The following is an 18452-nucleotide window of genomic DNA, read 5'->3' on the forward strand; positions in this document are numbered from 1 at the left end:
AACACTGCCCAATTTTTGCACCCTGTTAAGCACCCTATCCTCAAGTCTTTCTGATATTTACATGCTCTTTTTCAGTCTCTCCATGACTCTTAACTACCATGACCCCTTTTAAGCAGGGTGGTCTCTTCCTTCCTAACTACCTCATCTCACCACTCTTAAACATGGTCCTGAGGATATATGTACACAGAGGTTAAAGGTGGATGTATGCTAATGTGCTCATCAGAGGAAAGCTGGACAACTGTGCCATGCAGAGAAGAACACATCAGTCAACCTACTTTCCTTTGTAAGTGCAACCTGAAGCTCAATTAATTGTTGTCAGTAAGGCCTTGTGCTTTGGTTTGCATTTATAGGAAAGAGATGTTAAGAACATCTGGAGAACACCTTGTAGTATGAAATGAAAAATAAGACATAGACGATGGTGGTGAACATGGTCAGGGAGATGCAAAACCAAGGCACATGCAGAAAATTAGAAGGGACTAGTAGAAGGGAAGTAGATAATGTCATCCCATTTCACAGATGAGAAATTTGATACCTGAGTGGTGATGAGAACCAGGAACACATGGCAGAGAAAATTTAAGAACTAGGGATTGAATCTAGTTCACAGAACTTTAATGGCGATACATTCTGAGAAATATGCTCCCAGGTAATTGTACTGTACTTGCATAGAACCTAGATGGCTATGAATCACTAGGTGATGTGATGTTATGGGACCCCCATTGCATATTTATGGTCCATTGCTGACCCAAAATCCTGTTGTGTGGTGCACGACTGTACTTAATTCTTTCATTATACCAAGCTACTGAATAGGAGAAGTTGAGTCCATAGAAGGAAATCTTGGTATGGGCAAGAACTTTTTAATCTATGACCCAAATAGTTAATAGGGCAAAAGGATCTAAAGGTGGAAGATTTCAGGGAGCTCCATGGAGACAGAACTCAGCTCATGTAAGGAATTTGGCAGCATCAGGATGATTGGCAATAGAACGGTCTTCCCCAGGAGGTAGTGAGTTTTCTATCCCTGAAGGTATTAATAGAAGAGTTTGATAGAAATGAGGACAGGAACCATGCTTCAGGTGAGTGATTAATCTTTAGGAGTCCTGCAAATCCCAATAGTCTGTGAGTCTATGAATTTGAAGCTGGATAAAGTCATATATACACTTTAAGATCCTCAACTCTATACCCCAATTGCAGTTCACTGTATGATATTCCCTCAGATTGTGGTTACTTAAACATTTTTAAGCCAGGCTTGGTGGCTCAGGAAGCTGAGGCAGGAGGACCACGAGTTCAAAACCAGCCTCAGCAAAAGCGAGGTGCTAAGCAACCCAATAGGGCTGGGGATATGGCTCTGTGGTTGAGTGCCCCTGAGTTCAATTCCTGGTACCCACCTCCCCCACCAAAAAAAAAAAAAAAAAAAAAAAAATCGTTAAACTTTCTAGTTCTCTAAATATTTTTCTTCTAATTATTGTTCACCATGAAGTCCAGGTGCCAAAGAAAGAAGAAATTTCAAGGGGCTTCTTAGGTTTTGATTTTTTTTCTTTGAAAGTTGTGAAATAAGAACCATTCATTCATTTGTGTGGCAGTGAGCTGGAAAAGCTATTTTTAGTCTGGGACATTCTCTTGGTGATCCTCAGTCTTAAACATTGAAGGTCTCCAAATTAAGTTTTTTTCCATTCACTCAAAAATGACCAAGCTCTGATGAAGTGATTCATTGTAACCCAACTCACAGGAAGCTAATTGGTAAGCCAGAATTCTAATTTATTGATTTACAGCGGAGCACATAATCCCGAAAGCTCAACCTCTGTGTTATCTTCCTTGAAGGTAAACCCACTGGAGTGAGAGAATTAAATTTAGACAGTTGCTAAGTAAATATGGAATCAGAGAAGAGGAATTTGAATGACCTACGAGATTTTCATCAGTACTGACAGATTGATCCATCCTTCTTCATTAAAGAGACAGATTTTTCCAAGTGAATACCCTCTAGAAAAAACTTGGGACTTGAAAGTTGAAAGCCTTAGGTATAGGTTCTGACCTTGACTTACGAGTTGTATAAAACTGGGAACTGACTTTAATAGCTCTGGGCTTCACTTTCTTCTCTTGTTTTGGAGGTGAAATCATTAATATATGTGAAAGTGCTTTGCACATTCTGACATATTTGTGACCATTTTAGTCTAATTCTGTTGCGCACTGTCCTTTTAAGGAAGTTGCTTGGACAACACCCTTGTTACCCCATCTTCATTTTCCCCTGGACTTTGGAGTGAGACTCTCTGGACCTGCATGTTTCCTAACTTCTTTGTTTTACTTTCTTCATCTGCAAAATAGGGAAGGCGATTGAACCTTCTGGTTTGAGTTCTTGAGATTAAACAACTTTTGCTCTGAATTGCAGTTTGAATCCTATTTGGTGCACAGTTAAATGCCCCATATCAGGGTGAGCCATTATTCTTGTCTTTTTACAATTAACAGTCTATTTTAAAGAGTCACCTCAGTCTCATCTCCATTTTCACTGTAGTGATTGCTTGTTTGCCAATATTTAGAAAGCAGTTCCTTCCATAGTACAGGCTGCAGCCATGAAAGATAGCCTTCCCTGCCCTTTTTTCTTTGACTGGTTGCAAGGAAGGACTTATTACTTTGGGGGTCTGTAGGTTTTACCCGCTGACTCCATAGATATCCTTTATAGCATATGGATATTTTTATTTGCCAACACACCGATAGCTTTGGAATCAGGAGTACTATACCAAAATATAAATCAGGAAATTGGAATTTGTGTTCCCAGGCATATTAATTTGCATTGTCTTTTGAATAATAGCAACTTTGAATTGTTTTCAAAGGCCTGACAGCTTTGAGAGAATTTGAGCTCCGATAGGAAAGCCTTTTTTAAAATTTTAGTTCTCTATTTGAACTGCAAAGAGCCCAGCTCTGAAGGGCTGAGTGCTCTTACCTCCTAATCCCACCACCCCCAGTTTCTAACTGGGGAGCCAGCCTCCCCAAGCAGACCTAGTGAGACTGACATGTCAGCCTTTGTTCTGCAGAGAATGGGGTTGTCTGATTATGGGTCTTCTCCACTCTTCACTCCTGAAGAATGCATGTTTTCTAGGCCTCACTCCTGTGGAGAGGGTGGAGGGGATGCAGGATTTAGACAGCCGGCAGCATCTGTTTTCCCTCTGGCCCCAGGTTTCCATTAGCATCTACCATCCTAACCTGCTGCCACAGACTAGAGAGGCTTATCCTGCCCTCCAGACCTTGCAGTGCTCCCATTTGTCACCATGAAAGCCTGTGAATGTGTGAAAAGAAACAAACATTTATTAAATGCCTTTTATGAGCCAGGCCCTGCTTAATATACGCACACTCACTCAATCTCCATGACATCCCTCTGGAGTAGGGCATCGTGGAAGAGGCATTGTTTTTCCCATTTGTACACAGGGCCCTGAGGTCTCAGAAAGATGAAGTGACTTGCCCAAGTTACATAGCTTGTAAAGGCTACAGGTCCAAGGCCTCCAAGACTCTAAAGCTGCCTTTCTCATGGACATCAGGCAGACAGGATACCACCGGGGAGCAAGCTTTGAAGGGTCTTTCCCATTCCCTAGGCCCAGGCCTGAAGGTGGGCGGTTTGTGTAGGCAGTGGGAATGTATATTGAAGGGTCTGATTGTTCAGTGGCTTGGGTCTCAGAATCTCCCCTGTTCAGCAATAAAATGTGACACCCAGGTCCCCTTACCATCTTTTATTTTTGCAATTCTAGGCATCATGAATGCTCCCATGCCCTTGGAATTTTATGACTCCACACAGCAGATATTTCCTCCTTTAGAGCCAGCCCCTTCTCTGCCCCTCCCTCCATCTGTTTAGGGAATGTGAGGGTAAATGGAGACCTACCATAGCCCAAAAGACATGGGAAGAGGGCCTTAGGAAAGTCATCTTTCTCCCTCTCGCAGCACACATGGCTTTTTACTAGATAGGTATGTGAAAGCTTTTGGCAAGTCATTAACACATACAAATGGCTTTATTTTATCCCTGTCTTTTTTCCTAGTGACCTATGTCCCAGTGTGGAAATCACAGTCAGGAAATTCTTCCTTTTAATTAACCGGTCTCTTTTATTCCACCTAAGCCCATTTCCTCTTGTTCTTATTGTAGAAAAGATGGAAGAAATCCCCTTTAGTCTTCTTTCCTCTTAGCTAAGCAGTCAGTTTCTTAAAATTGCACTCATGTTCTAATTCTGGAAGTCTTCATCATTGTTCTTTATTATCACTCTTCTCACTTTCTCCATATGTTTCCTCAAGGGTAAAATCCAAGCAGAATCCAGTGCTATTTTGCTTGGGTTTCAACCCTTTGGAATTGACCCTAAAAAACCTCACAGGCCTAACCATAGTCAGAAAAGAATGAGAAAGAATTAAAAAAAGACTGATCTGACTCTTGCTTGCAAAATGTTAGATCTGTTGAATTGGGGGTGGCAGCCAACACCCCAGGTCAAGGACCTACAAATCCTCCTAAACACTTCTGCTACCTTCCCACTAGATGCTAAAAAGTGCTTAGGAGGAGATCAATTGTAACCATCCATTAAAACTGTATGGTGCCTTGTACGAATCTGTAGAGACAGAAAGTAGATTTGTGGTTGCAGAAGATGGAAACAAGGGAAATAGAGGGTGACTGCTAATGGTGGAAGATTTCTTTTTGGAGAATGAAAATGTTCTGGAATTAGGGGTAATGGTTGCACAACCTTGGATCTACTGAATTGAATACATTAAAAGAATATTGATGGGCTGGGGTTGTGGCTCAGTGGTAGAGCACTTGCCTAGCATGTGTGAGGCCCTGGGTTCAATTCTCACCACTGCATATAAATGAATGAATAAAATAAAGGTCCATCAACATCTAAAAAAGTATATATATATATATATATAATATTGATAATGTAAATTATATCTTAATTTAAAAAAACCCCTCAACTTTACATTATATCATTTTTCCCCCTTTTCTTTTTGCAATACTGGGGATTAAACCCAGAGGTGTTCTACCACTGAGCTACACCCTTTTGCTTTTTATTTTGAGACAGGGTTTCACTAAGTTGCCCAGACTGTCCTTAGACATGCAGTCTTCCTGCTTTAGCCTCCTGAGTAGTTGGGATTACAGGCATGTGCCATCACACCTGGCCCAATATAGTTATCTTTTTTTTTTTTTTTTAAACAAATTCGGTATGAATGAGAATACTATCCTAGTGTGCCCATTTTTGCACATTAGGAAATTGAGAGGCCCAGAGAAACTATTTGGCTTGCTCATTAGTAATATAGCTGGTATATGGCTAAACCAAGATTCAAACCCTGGCAGCCTGACTCTTTGAAGCCCAGGAAATTAATGCCATGTAGAAGAATGATAGGTTAGAGAAGCAAGTGCCAAGTGCTTTTCCAGGGGTGGATTCACAGAATATCGTAAATGGAAAGTATCAATAAGGAGCTTTGTTCCCCTCTCTCTCTCTCTCTCTCTCTCTCTCTCTCTCTCTCTCTCTCAGACACTTGAGATGCAAAGAGAGGAAGCTTTACCTTTTGGCATTATAGGAGAAGGAGCAAGATCAGAGTCCCCAAAGAAACGAAGTTTGAAGGACCGAATAAGTTAAGGGTCATCCTTCTCATCTCTTTTCCAGGTTCCTGAAAAGGAGAGATGGGAACCTGTTTACTGTGCACCTTGTTTTACTTATTGTGCTTTACAACCCTATGAAAAAGGCATGGTTTCCATTTATAGATGCAAAACATGCGGAAGCTGAGAAAGATTAAATAACTCTTCCAAAGTTCAGTAGCTAGTAAGTTAAAGTTGCAAAGCCAAGATTTGAACCTGACTTTTTTGATGCCAAGACAAGATCCTTATACCCTGTACAAAGACGCAAGGGGTCATCTAGCCTCCAGATATCATAGCAGGTGAGGCAGGTGGACCTCTGCTTCCCTCATCTCCCTGTGCACCTCCTGAGCGCATGATAAGCTGAGTGTGGTTGGCTTTTCCTCATGAGCGGAGGGGCTGTGTTCTTGTCCTCTGTGCTGTGAGGAGTCTGACCAAGTGAGCAGGACAGCAAGGTGAGGACCTGCACCTATTACAAAGGGGCAGGAACCCACATGCTTCTCTGTCGCTGCCTCCCACCAAAAGTATTCACTTTTCAATGGTTCTCCTTCTTTGAAAGGGAGCCGCTGCCTTCCAGACATTCAAAGGGTCCAGAAATTGGTGGTTTTGGCTACTAAACAGGAAACTCTAAGCCCTTTCCGTTCCTTTGAGCTCGCTGGAAGGGCTGGGCCTGGAACCACTTCTTTAAAGGACAGAAGAAAAGTTTTGTGTGGTTTTAAAAAACAAAGCAGAAAGCCTTTCCTGGAGGCCTGCACACCAGCCTCGGTTGATACACAACATGGGAAAGAACCGCCTTGTTGCCTGGCAGTAATGACAGCAAACAAACGTGTCTGACAGTCTGTTTGGCATCTCCCGGTCTGAAATTCTGTTTGCTTCATTCTAATTGCTTCCTTAACTTCCTTTCAGTCTTCCCACCTTCAGTACCACCCTCACTCAAGGGAGCACCAGCCTGTGCCAGGTTGCGCCAGCCTGGGCTGGGCCCCACAGGATACAGTGGCCCCGCAGGGACTGTTGTCTGTGTCTGTTTGCAAGATGCCTGTTGTTCTCAGTGGCTGTTTTTCCCATCATAAATGTCGACTTGGCAGGGGCCCCAGGGTGGAAGCCTTGGTGGAGGAGCTTCCAGAGCTCTGCCTCAGAAAGCACTCAGCTGGTTCTGAGTGCCAGGCTCAGGAAAAGAGGTTTGTGAACACTGCCTCTTGGTGGGTACTTGAGGAGGTCTTGCTGCCACACAACAGCCACGACTGGGTTCAGCACCCTTGGCAGAGTGTGGGCCCCTGCCAGTAAGCTCTCGTAGAACAGGCCTGGAGGAACTGTAGTGCCCCTGCCTGCGAGGCGCCTCTGGGCCTGGCCGGCCTTTTTCTTCTGCCATGCACCCTCCCCTCACCCCTTCTCTCTCTCTAGGAATTCTAATCTGTGTCAGGCCAGAGAAAGTCACTCCCAGGCTGTGCCCTGAAGCCAACTGGATCCCCAGGGCAGCAGCCTATCAGTAAAAGGCTTGAGTACATACTCTAATACATACAAACCTACCTATCAATTCCATATGTAAATACTATGTGATATGTACTGAGAGAGGTTAAGTAACTCTTCCAGGTAATTAGTAAGTTTTTAAAATTTTTTTTTAATTTTTGATTTTTTAGTTAAAGATGGACATGATATATTTGTTTATTTTTATGGGGTGGTGAGGATCCAACCCAGTGCCTCACATGTGCAAGGCAAGCGCTCTGCCACTGAGCCACAGCCCCAGGCCAGTTAGTAAGTTGTATAAACATAAAAGAAAAACTGAATGAATTTGTATATATAATTATAATAGAAAGGTCAACAATTATAAATCATTTTTAATGCTTCTTTTGTTTAAATAGTGATTTTACATAATTGCTTTTTAAGTCACAAAAATTATTAAGAAATGAAAACTTTGACAAATGCAAGTTTGCTACAGAGCACAAGCTTCAGGTACTTTGCTGTAGGTGAACCTCTGTGGTGCTCTGTCCCATTCTAAAAATTGCAAAGATCCTGCTATTTAAGGCTCTTTTTATCAGATCAGATTCATTACTGACATAATAAAGCAGAGAAAAAGCAATATTCACAATGTGCTTTTTAAAAGCAAAGGCAGAAGAAGAGTGCCACTGTCATCTTTCCTTTTTGATTCCTGGATGTACAGACCAGAGAAGGCACCAGTGGCAATATGTATAGTTTTTTTGGTGGTGCAGGGGATTGAACCCAGGGTTTTATTCATGTTCTACCACTGAGCCACACCCTCAGTCCTCCTTGTTGTAACTGCTTAGTGAAACTTAATTTTGTAGATACAAATAGATAAAAATTCTAGTATTTTCTCCTTGCTCTGGAGAATCATCTTACAAACCTTCTGGGGATACTGATGCCCTGGAAAATCTCAGTGTTGCCTCTCCCTGCATTCCCCACTGCATTCTAGTGGGCAGCAGAGGATCTGTGAGTGTTTGAGAAATAAGTGAATATGTTCTTTAGGGTCCTTTCCGGTCATGGATGGAGTACCCCTGTTGCTTCATGTCATTTTACTGTCTGTTTTCTTCTAGGATTTGTTTTCCTGTAGCCACCTTTTTCCTAGTGGTGAACTTGAAAGTCTTAGCAAATGTGTTTTAGAGGATAGTGAACATGATTACATATAATTTAGAACCATGAATTCATAAAAGAATATAATTTTGGAGCTGGAAGGAGACTCTGATGTCAAAATCTTACATTAAATAATCAAACCAAAAATAAACTCTGGTATATCCATAGAATGGAATGCTGTTCAACAATAAAAAGGGGATGAACTATTGATTTATAGAAAACCTGGATGAATCTTAAAGGAATTGTACTGAGTGAAAGAACCTGATTTAAAAAAAACAATACTACACACTCTATGATTTCATTTATATGACATTCTAGAACCTACAAATGAGTGATTGAAAGCAGTGGTTGCCTGTGTGTCCCAACTGGGAAGGAGAAGTAGAGGAAAGGGGAGGCTGGAATGGGAATGTTTGAGTGTGATGGATAACCCATAATCTTACTATGGATTATGGTGATATCACAGGTATGTGCAGATATCAGAACCAGAAGTGTTCAATGTATTCTTTAAATATGTAGTTTATTATACTTCAGACCTTGATACAGTTTTTAATAAAAATATTAAATGCCTATTGCATGCCAGATTTGCATATGTGTTAAGGGTTCAGAAAGATTGGAAACATGGCTCAGACCTTCAGGAAGCCTACAATCTTGTGAGGGAGTTAAATAGACAATTTAAATCCAGGATATTAAATGCTGAAAAAACAGGAAAACACGGGGAACAAGAGGGGTCCAGAACATGAGTGTCAATGGTGCTTCTTCCTAGGGAGGTTGGAAAACCTTACAAAAGAGGAGCTGAGCTGAGGCTTAGAAGAGATCAGGTGGGAGAGCTTTCCCATCAAAGGGACCATCATCCATGGGCAAAGTTGGTGAAATGCAACCACCACATGTGGCTTGTGTTGACTAGAGCAAAGGAAAGTAGCAAGAACAGAGACCAGAGGAGTGGATGGAGCCAGATATTGAAGCTTTGGCTGCCCTTGAAACCCTGGGGTGTCTGTGCTCCAAGGTTGACCAAACAGTTTGTCCAAATCTAGGCCTGTGTTAGGGCTGGGGTTGTAGCTCAGTGGTAGAGCGCTTGCCTAGCACAGGTGAGGCCCTGGGTTCAATCCTCAGTACCACATAAAGATAAATAAATAAAATAAAGGTATTGTATCCATCTACAACCCATCTAATGTCAATGGGACATTGTCTATCGAAATATTTGGCATGGGCCTCTAGGATTCATGTTTTAAGGCTGTGATACCCGGAGCTTCTCAGTTGTGCCTAGGAGGTCTTATGTTCCTCTTATGTGCCTAGGAGTTCTTATGTTCCCCAGGGATGTTTCAAGATCCCAAAAAGGAGAGAATTGGTGCAGGTCTGGGCAGCAGCTGCGGAACATCTGCTTCCTCCTTGAAGCTGTACCTGGCATGCCTTTGACTGTTGGAGGCAACCAACACTCCAGCTGCTTTAGAGGCAGTTTTTGCCCAAGTAAAGAGTTTTGCCTTACTTGGTGGCGAGCAGCTCCAGTCTCTGCCATCCTGCACATCTGACAAATGACTGATTCATGCGTAGTGATCGTGTGCCCTGTCTGGTGCTTTTACCCTCTAGTCATCTATTAACTAGTCACCTCCAGATTTCTTCAGAGTCTCTTGTTTGTTTGTTTGTTTGTTTGTTTGTTTGTTTTTAGAGTTGTTGGTTTTAAAGTGGTTTTCAGAGCAGGCTTGGATGTTAAATTCAGGTTACAATTTTCATACCACATTAAAAATGCAGACAGCAATGCAGAACATGGCTGGCTCATGTCAGCTAGACATCTCAGTGTAACCAGAGGAGGAAAACATGGACAGGGCTTATGTGAGTAGATGTCAGGTTGCATGGCAAGCTCTGGCTCCTGTTTGTCCTTTCCCCTCACCGCTACCCAGCCGGAAGAAAGAAGCTAGAGGCTAAGATGGGATTACTGCCTAGTAAGCATTTCTGTGCTGTAGAGATCAAGTTGCTGACACCTCAGAAGGGGAGCTTCCTTGATCCCATTTAGGAGGATGGTGGCTGTTGTGGCAGTTAGGATCCACAGAAGGGCAAGATGAGTGATAAATGGTTTGTTTGTTCTTTGCTGCCTACAGTAGGAAAGGGACCAAGAGAACAAAGAAAGGTGCCTCTTACTGTTTTCCATGTCCCAGCCAGTGTGGGAAAACTGTGGCCAGCACAGATGGCTGAAATCAAGTAGCACCGGGAGAAGTGAATATGGATTAATTATCTCAAACGGATTAATTATCTCAGGCAACTTCAGTAGGGAAGCAGTTTTTAGTGACATAGTGGGGTTTGGTATGCCCTGCCCCCCATCTTCTCACCTAAGCTGGTGAAATAGTGCAAATGTGGCCTTCTTCCCCCTCCTCATGCCATCTGCCAGCTAGTCTGTGAGCTGGCTTACTGTTCCCTTCTGTGTCAATCCTGGAAGGCTTTGTTTGTTATGATTTGGGGTTAGTTATCCAAATGGGTGGGTGAAATGGATATCTAACCATCCACTTGTTTTCTTGTATTTCAGTCGTTCCAAGGAAGTCAAGGACGAGCATACCTCTTTAACTCAGTGTGAGTGTCTCTGAATGGTGCATCCATTGTTTGGTGCAAATTTTGAGGGATGGGAAGAGCAACTCTCAACAATTCAACAGTGGACCCTGACTTCTGTAACAAAAACCCTGTGGAGTGTTACTCTTACAACAGTCAGTAACCTTTGGGGATATTTCTTTCTTTCTTTTTCTTTTTTTCCAACATCTCTGGCTGAAAATACTCTGTTCGCCACAGTGCCCCTAGTAATCCCATAGGGAAGAAGCTGAGGAGTTTCTGAGGGAGCTTCAACATGGAAGTCTCATAGCCAGATGTGAGATTTGTCACTGTGGGGAGAGAGGGTGAAAAAGATCTCCACCAGGATCTGCTGAAGATGGAGGAAAGGCTGAGTTAGGGAAGATCCTCTAGCCTCTACTAGAGGCTGTGACACAGCGTACACAGCCCATAGTCATCTCTGGATGTGTGATTTATAACATCTTCCTGGGAAAGGAAGGTGAAGCTTACATAGCCTTTTGAACTGTAAAATGGAAATCTAAGGCATTCAGTTTCAAATAGGTGCTCTGTGAAGGAGTAGTATGTGCAATGTTCAGGATTCATTGTTATGATAAGGACAAGACTGTGTGGCATGTTTGGCTTCATTTACTCCTCAGTAAACTTTGAGGACCTGTGCCCATGGCTTGGATTTCCTCCATTTAAGTCATGAGATTAAAAGGATTTGTTAGAAAAATTAAATCCTAAGCAAAGTTTCAATCAGAACTATCTTAGTAGACCCAGTGAATCAAGTCTTGGAGGTCTGGAATTCATTGCAACTGAGATATTTCTGTGTGGCTACCTTTAGAGGGATGTTCTTAAGTTTTAAATGAGGTTCTTAGTGTTGACTTCCCGTGTCTGGTTGGATTTTTGCTGGAAGTTCAGCCTGAACAATGAATGATGTACTACATGTGACTAACTACCTGTTCTCTCGTTCTCTCCTTTGGCATAGAGTTAATGTGGGCTGTGGGCCTGCAGAAGAGCGAGTGTTGCTAACAGGACTACATGCAGTTGCAGACATTTACTGTGAAAACTGCAAAACCACTCTGGGCTGGAAATATGTAAGTACAGTGGAGTCTGCTTGAGGGGCCTATGAAGAGATTAGCACAGGGTCTCACGTTAGAAGAATGCTTCTTTCTTTTGCTTCCTGTGGCCTTGTGGAAATATCCTTGACCAGGACAGGAAGCTGAGCAGTACCTGGTGCCGTCATCTATCTACAATACTCATTCCACTTCCAATTCATTGTTACACCTGTTCACTCACACTCACACACACCCTTGTAGACTTAATAATATTAACAGCATATAACATTTCCTGACAGATGAATATATTTACTTTATCTCTATTTTCTGATTGGGGTACTGAGGCTGAGGAAGGTTAATAGTATGTCCAAGGTTATCCAACCATCAAATGGCCAAAACAGGAAAGGAATCCATTGAGTTGTCTGACTATCGAGCTCTTAAATCACTGTACTTTGAAGAAGTATAAATGCTCTGAGAAGATTGCTGAGGTCCTAGGTCATGTGCTGGGCATCATCAAATATTATCCACAAGTCCCCTGTGGATATAGTTATGGCTGGACTCTCCCAGATGCACAATTCATTCTTTCAACATAGAAAATTAAGTTCCCTTTGGGACCTAGGAAGAGTGCAAATTCCTTTGTCAGGGTAAGAGGAGGACAGGGATCTGTTACTTTAAAGACCCTGGGGACTAGGTATTCTAACATGTACTGGGGTCACCAACAACCGTAAACACAGCCCCACTGTCCCTCTGAGTGGTGGCTAAGTACCATTTAGGTAGCTAGAGTCAGGTTCAGATTTGGGCTCTATCACTTATTTATTTGTCTGTGTGTCCTTAGGCAGCTATTTCATTCTCCTTACCCATAGAGTTTTTAATGCTTTGAATAGAATAATGCTTTTGTAAAATACTTAGGTCATCACTTGGCATGTAGCTTATGTTAGTGAAGATAAGCTTACATTGTTGTTATTGGCAGATCTTTTTCTGCCAGCATTGGTACTTACATGTATACCACAGTACTTTTTGTTTTGCCCTGTCATTTTGAGGATATTGAAAAATTGGTCTTTCTGTCATTGGGAGGGCAATTTATTCTATGTAAAATGTCTCAAATTCCCCATCTTGTCATGTGGCTTATGACCTACTATTGGTTTGGGAAGGAGCCCAAGGGAATAATCAAAGCTACTGCAGGGTGAATGCTGTAGATTCACCAGTGGTAACAAGTGGAACACTCTGATGTGGGTTTGTAATAGTGGGGGTGTCTGGGACATGGTAGGAGGGTATATGGGAAATATCTATACTTGCTGCTCAATTTAGCTATGAAACTAATATGACTTGAAAAATAAAAAATTTATTGGGGGAAATAAATAAAATAGTATGAGCAATAGATGCCAGACACACATGTATAATTCCATTTAAATAACACTTGAAAATGTGCAAGTGATTTAAAAAGAAAATTCCACAGGTGGAGTCTACAGCAGCATTTGGCAGAACTGCTTTCAGATTCAGTTTTTTTGCATCTCCTTGGAAATGTTCAGCGCTAGGAAGAAAAACTCCAGACAGTATGTTTTGTGATGACAACATGGTTTAGGCGCTGCTTGTTGTTCATTGTGGGAGAAATTGGCCTTGGCCATTTTGCCCCTTTCACCATCACCCATCCCTCTGAGTGAGTGGTGGTGGGGGCATGCACAGTTCTGGTTTTTATTAAAATATTTTGACCCTCAAAATAATCTTGTGATTATCCCCAATTGTGACTGAATAGAAAGTCAAGGGGTTAAGTGATTCTTCTGAAGGTGGAGTCGTTGGTGATTTTGTAGACTCTAGTCCTTATATTTTGCAAGTGCCTTTGTGGGTCAGGGCAATTGAATTTTCATTTTGTTTTTTCTTTTCTTTTTCCTCCACCTGAACTCTTTTATTGTGGAACAATATATCTATTTCCAAACCACTTCCTCTATTGTGTGTAAGTGTGCATGCCCCTGTGCACGTACACACAAACACACATACACACACACACACACACACACACACACACACACACGGCACAGGGGTATAATGAAGTGTGAGGGAAATTGCTGCTGAGCCTATAACTATTCTCTCTTGCTTCCTCTCCTTCTATTTTGTGAATGATTCCTCTCAATAAGAGATTGAGTTCAAACTCTTGGTCTGAAACCCAAAAGTCTATGGTACTGTTCATGCAGATCTGCAGGAACCCACCACGTAGGCTTTAGTTTCTTAATTCCAGGGCCATAGAGGAACAGCTGATGTTGCCTCTTCTGCACCTTGACCTTAGTCATGTGTCAGCTCTAGGGAGCAGTGTTCTCAGATAATACACCAGGATGTTCTTAGATGTCTGTTACTGAAAATAAAATAACCATTTATCCTGAACCTGTGCGGGACTGTTTTCTGTGGGGCTTATTAATTGGGAGTGCCCAAAGTATTGTAAATTTAGAAAGTAACTTGCCAGGTGTTGAGGTTTCCCTCTGGAGACCTAGCAGTTGGCTAGGGCTTGAGGGCTGCCAGGTTCTTCAGCCTTGCATTTATACAGCTCCTGTCTCCCTGGAGAAAGTCAGTGAAGGAAAAACATGCTTGACTTATCTGACAGGGAAACAGCAAGAACAAGGAAATAAGGCCGAGAGACCTGTTTGGCCTCATAGTACCTGGTTTCTCTTCCTGTCTTTTCTCTAAGGTTAATAAGTTCAGCTTAAAATTATAACCAGACTTTCCTGAGTTCCTAGAAACTAGCAGAAATGACATGGAAACTTTGTGGATAGATCTGGTTGGCATCAAGTTCCTCTGAGATTATATATTTATTTTTTTGTGCTACTGGGGATTAAACCCAGGGCCTCCTGCATGCTAGACAAACACTCTACCACTGAGCTACCTCTTCGGCCCTTTTTCTTTTTCTTCATAGGAATACTGTCACTCTTTTACCTTCATTGAATGTATACTTATTCATTCTGCAATTATTTTATTTATTTTTTAGTTGTAGATGGACACAATACTTTTATTTTATTTATTGTTATGTGGTGCTGAGGATTGAACCTAGTGTTCACTTGTGCTAGGCAAGCACTCTATTGCTGAGCTGCAACTCCAGCCCTAGCAATTATTTATTAAAGATTTGATAGGTGCCTCGCAGCTGTCTAGGGGACACAGCAATGAAATAAAACATGAACATGTCTGCCATCCATGAAGTTTATATTATCACCAAGGGAGACAGATAATAAAACAGAACTACAGATTATAATGTATGTTGGAAAATGATAAATACTATGGGCAAAAACTAATTTGGGGAGGGGAGAGGGAGTGCAGGGGTGAAATTTAGTTGGGATTTTGAGTAGAACAGCTGGGAAAGATCTTTCTGAGATAGTGACACTTGAGTAAAGACTTAAAAATGCAAAGATCCTGATGAAATTATTTCATAATACTGAGGAAGTCCCAGTGTTGCCTCAGTTCTGCTGTTGAGTGCAGGAGACAGAATGCTTGAGTGGTGACAAGTTTCTCAGTGGGTCTGGGTGAAGCCTGGATGGGACCTCAGTCGTTCTGATGCCTGTTGTTGGCAACGCCTCTGCTTGTATGCCATAAAAGTTACCTGTTGGTCATTGAATTTCTTTTCTCTTTCTCTGTTTCATAGGAACATGCTTTTGAAAGCAGCCAGAAATATAAAGAAGGCAAATACATCATTGAACTAGCACACATGATCAAGGACAATGGCTGGGACTGATCTGACACCATCTACCCAACCCAGTGTCCATGTGAATGCCATCTAACTGAACATTCTACCCAAGCGTGAGAGAGTGACTGAACACTTGGTTCCATCCATTTAGGGGCCTTCCCATCTGGGGCATCCTCCCACACTGACGCCATCTTTCTGGTGACCGGCCTCTAAATTGCCGTCTCTCTGTCTCTTTGCTTTGTATCTGTTTGTGAGTTGATCCTGGCTTCTCTCTCTGTTCTAGTGTTGGCTGAAAACAAAAACAACAAAAGGAACAGATCCTTGACCACATGGCGGCGGCCCACCTTGGAAAGGGCCCCAGGGCCCATGCAAGAGCTGCCTGATGGCCTCTTGTCAGGAGAGCAGTGACATGGCACGTGGGCGTTAGGAAGAGGGAAAAGGGGGAATCCCAAGGGTCCTGGGAATGGGCAGAGGGTGGGAGGGTGGAGGTAGGAACAAAATTGCACTGCTCCTGGAGATCTGGTAACTTAGGCTTGAAATAATCAAACTGTCTAAAAGGACAAAGAGAAAAAAATATACCTCATGGCTGCAATATCTCTGATCAGAAGCTTCTGTACCTGACACCACGTGTGCCAGGATAGCAAATGAGCACAAGCAGTGGCCCTAATTCTAGCTGACAGGGCAAGAGCCTGGTTCTCTTGGGCTGAGCTGGGGCATGTACTGGCAGCAGTGAGTGAGGTAGGTGAGGCCCTGATGAGTTCCGATCTGGTTCCTCACTCGGCCTCTGGGCAATCATCTCTGCTTCCATAGTCACTGCTTGTGAGGGCAGAGGGCACTGGCATTTGCAGTGTACGCAAGATGCAAATGTCCCAAAGGCTTTGACCAGCAACCAAGTAAAATCAGGAATTGAGGCAAGCAGCGAATAAGAGAGGGGCTGGTGCTTGGGAGCTCCTAAAGAAATAGCTCAGATTTTGAGCCAGAAAAATTAAAAGTAGAAATATTAGCAATGCTGACTGTCTACCCCTTTTTCCTGACCCTTAGCAATACTCAGTCGTATTGCCAGGGGAGGAAGCTGACTGGAACAGTGTGAAGAATAGTTCAGATTTGAACCAGTCCAGGTTAGGTGCAACTTTCCTCTTTGGATACGCAGTGGCTTTGGTGGGTGTTTTTCTCCACCTCCATATTTTAGTCTGTGGAAGACAAAGGCCTTGAGCCTAGGGATCACCTGGTTGGTTACTCTTCTTGGACCTTCAGTGTCTTATGTGGAGAGAAATCTGTCAGACTGTTCCAGCAGTGAGGAGGGGTTACAAATCCCAATATTAACCCCCTTTCTCCTCCCCTGCCCCATGCAAATTTCAGAGCATTAGGGAAGTGAAGAACAGATCCCTATAAGGCTTACAAAAAAAAGTTTGATCCATTTCATCAACACTGTGAAGTCTCCTCTGCAGCAGTTCAGCCAGGTACATGGTGCAGGACTGAAACTCATTTAACTGAGTTAATTTCATTTCTTAGACTGAAAATATTAAGATACTTGCAGATGAGGTAATTCTAACCATCTAGTTCTCCAAGCAGGCTGCTCCTATAGGAAAATTCAACTTAACAGTCTCACAAAGAGTGGGTTCAAGGAGATAAGAATTTGTAAAGTTGGTTAAGAGCAAAGCTGCAAACCCTTAGACATTTTCAGAATCTCATCAGCAGCAGAATGAAATTCCCATAAGAAAGGAGTCTACAATGGAAATACCTTTTGTGTCTCCATGTGCTGATTGTAGAATGGGAGATTTGAGACAGCCATTGTCCTGCCCTGCCCCTGGCAAACAGGGTAGTTCCATGTTTGGCAATAAGCGTGCCTCTCCTCTTTAAAGACGAAGGATTTCTAAAAATTGAATTTTGGACAGAAAAGGGCTAGGGATGTAGTTTAATGGTAGAGTGCCCCTGGGTTCAGTCCCTAGTACCAAGGGGGAAAACATTGAATTTTGTTCTCCAGGGCTTCTTGTCTAGGAAGTAGCCGTAGAGATTAAGTTGTTCTCCCCCATTTATTGCAAGGCAGACTGAGGTTCAGAAGTATTTAATTTCTGCTCCCAGGCCCAAGTTTTCAAACTTTTTCCAACTTTCACATTCCTAAGCTGGCTTGCCATGACAGAAATCATGGATTTCCCCTCTTTATTCCTCCTGAAGCAAGTGGCCTTCATTTGTGGATTCAGTTAGACCCTTTGCTCAGGGACTATCCTGGCTATTAAGAGTCCCTTTCATAAAAAGAAAATGGGATTAAATGAAGGCAGGTGTTTTGTCTTTAAATCTACAGTTTTAAGGTAGTGATGTACCGAAACTGGACATGGGATGTCCTAGAATTGTCAAGGGGCAGAGAAGGAGACCAATGTGCCACTGTTCTTCCTTGGAGATGGGGCCTTTGACTGTATCATGGATCAGAGCATTTTCAATCAGACCCTGCTGCTGGGTTTTTTTCCAGTCACCATCCATTGAGCATCCAGTGGGTGGATGGCACCATACTTGGTGCAAGAGATCTGAGTAGAGTGTAGGTTTTTCCATAACTACAGGGGGAAAAACAACTCATTAGGCTTCCCTTTGTGTCAGTGAAACCAGAAGTGCTTCTTATAACTAGCTCTATTTGTGGTTTGTCTATCTAACATTTAGCAGTATTGGAGAGGCCACAGCTGAGCAATGGAGACCCATCAACCCATGGCCTTGGTCAGTTTATTCTTTAATTTTCTCACCAAATTATTGACCCAGAGCATAACCAAAGACCTCATCCATTCACCCTAAGTAGGTTCAGGGAATTGGAGTTTGTTGATTAAACTTGGGGGTGGAGTTACGGGAGAAGGGAAGGGGAAAGAAGAAGTGAGAAAGGGAAAAGCAGGAAGTTCTATACCTCAGCCAGCAGCTGCCTTCGTGTTGAACTGAAGTCCAGCTGGCAGATTTGTGTTCCAGCCACCCCCTGCACCACCCTAGGTCATATGGCCTTGGCCACCCTGAAGTGCACCCAGGCCTCCACCTCTGCCCCTGGGAG

The 18452-nt window shown here is 42.7% G+C and overlaps 1 protein-coding gene across 1 annotated transcript in view; it reads left to right on the forward strand.

Moving 5' to 3' along the window:
* Positions 1–15891, forward strand: part of Ypel2 (yippee like 2) — a 34688-nt gene extending 18797 nt beyond the window's left edge. The window contains exons 2-4 of the mRNA XM_076870341.1: positions 10692–10735; positions 11694–11802; positions 15386–15891. Coding sequence (XP_076726456.1) covers positions 10692–10735; positions 11694–11802; positions 15386–15475 — 243 coding nt within the window. The 3' untranslated portion in view covers positions 15476–15891. The remainder of the gene's footprint in view (positions 1–10691; positions 10736–11693; positions 11803–15385) is intronic.
* The last annotated feature ends 2561 nt before the right edge of the window (positions 15892–18452 follow it).

Source organism: Callospermophilus lateralis, chromosome 11 (genome assembly GCF_048772815.1).
Source record: "Callospermophilus lateralis isolate mCalLat2 chromosome 11, mCalLat2.hap1, whole genome shotgun sequence".
Lineage (NCBI taxonomy): Eukaryota > Metazoa > Chordata > Mammalia > Rodentia > Sciuridae > Callospermophilus > Callospermophilus lateralis.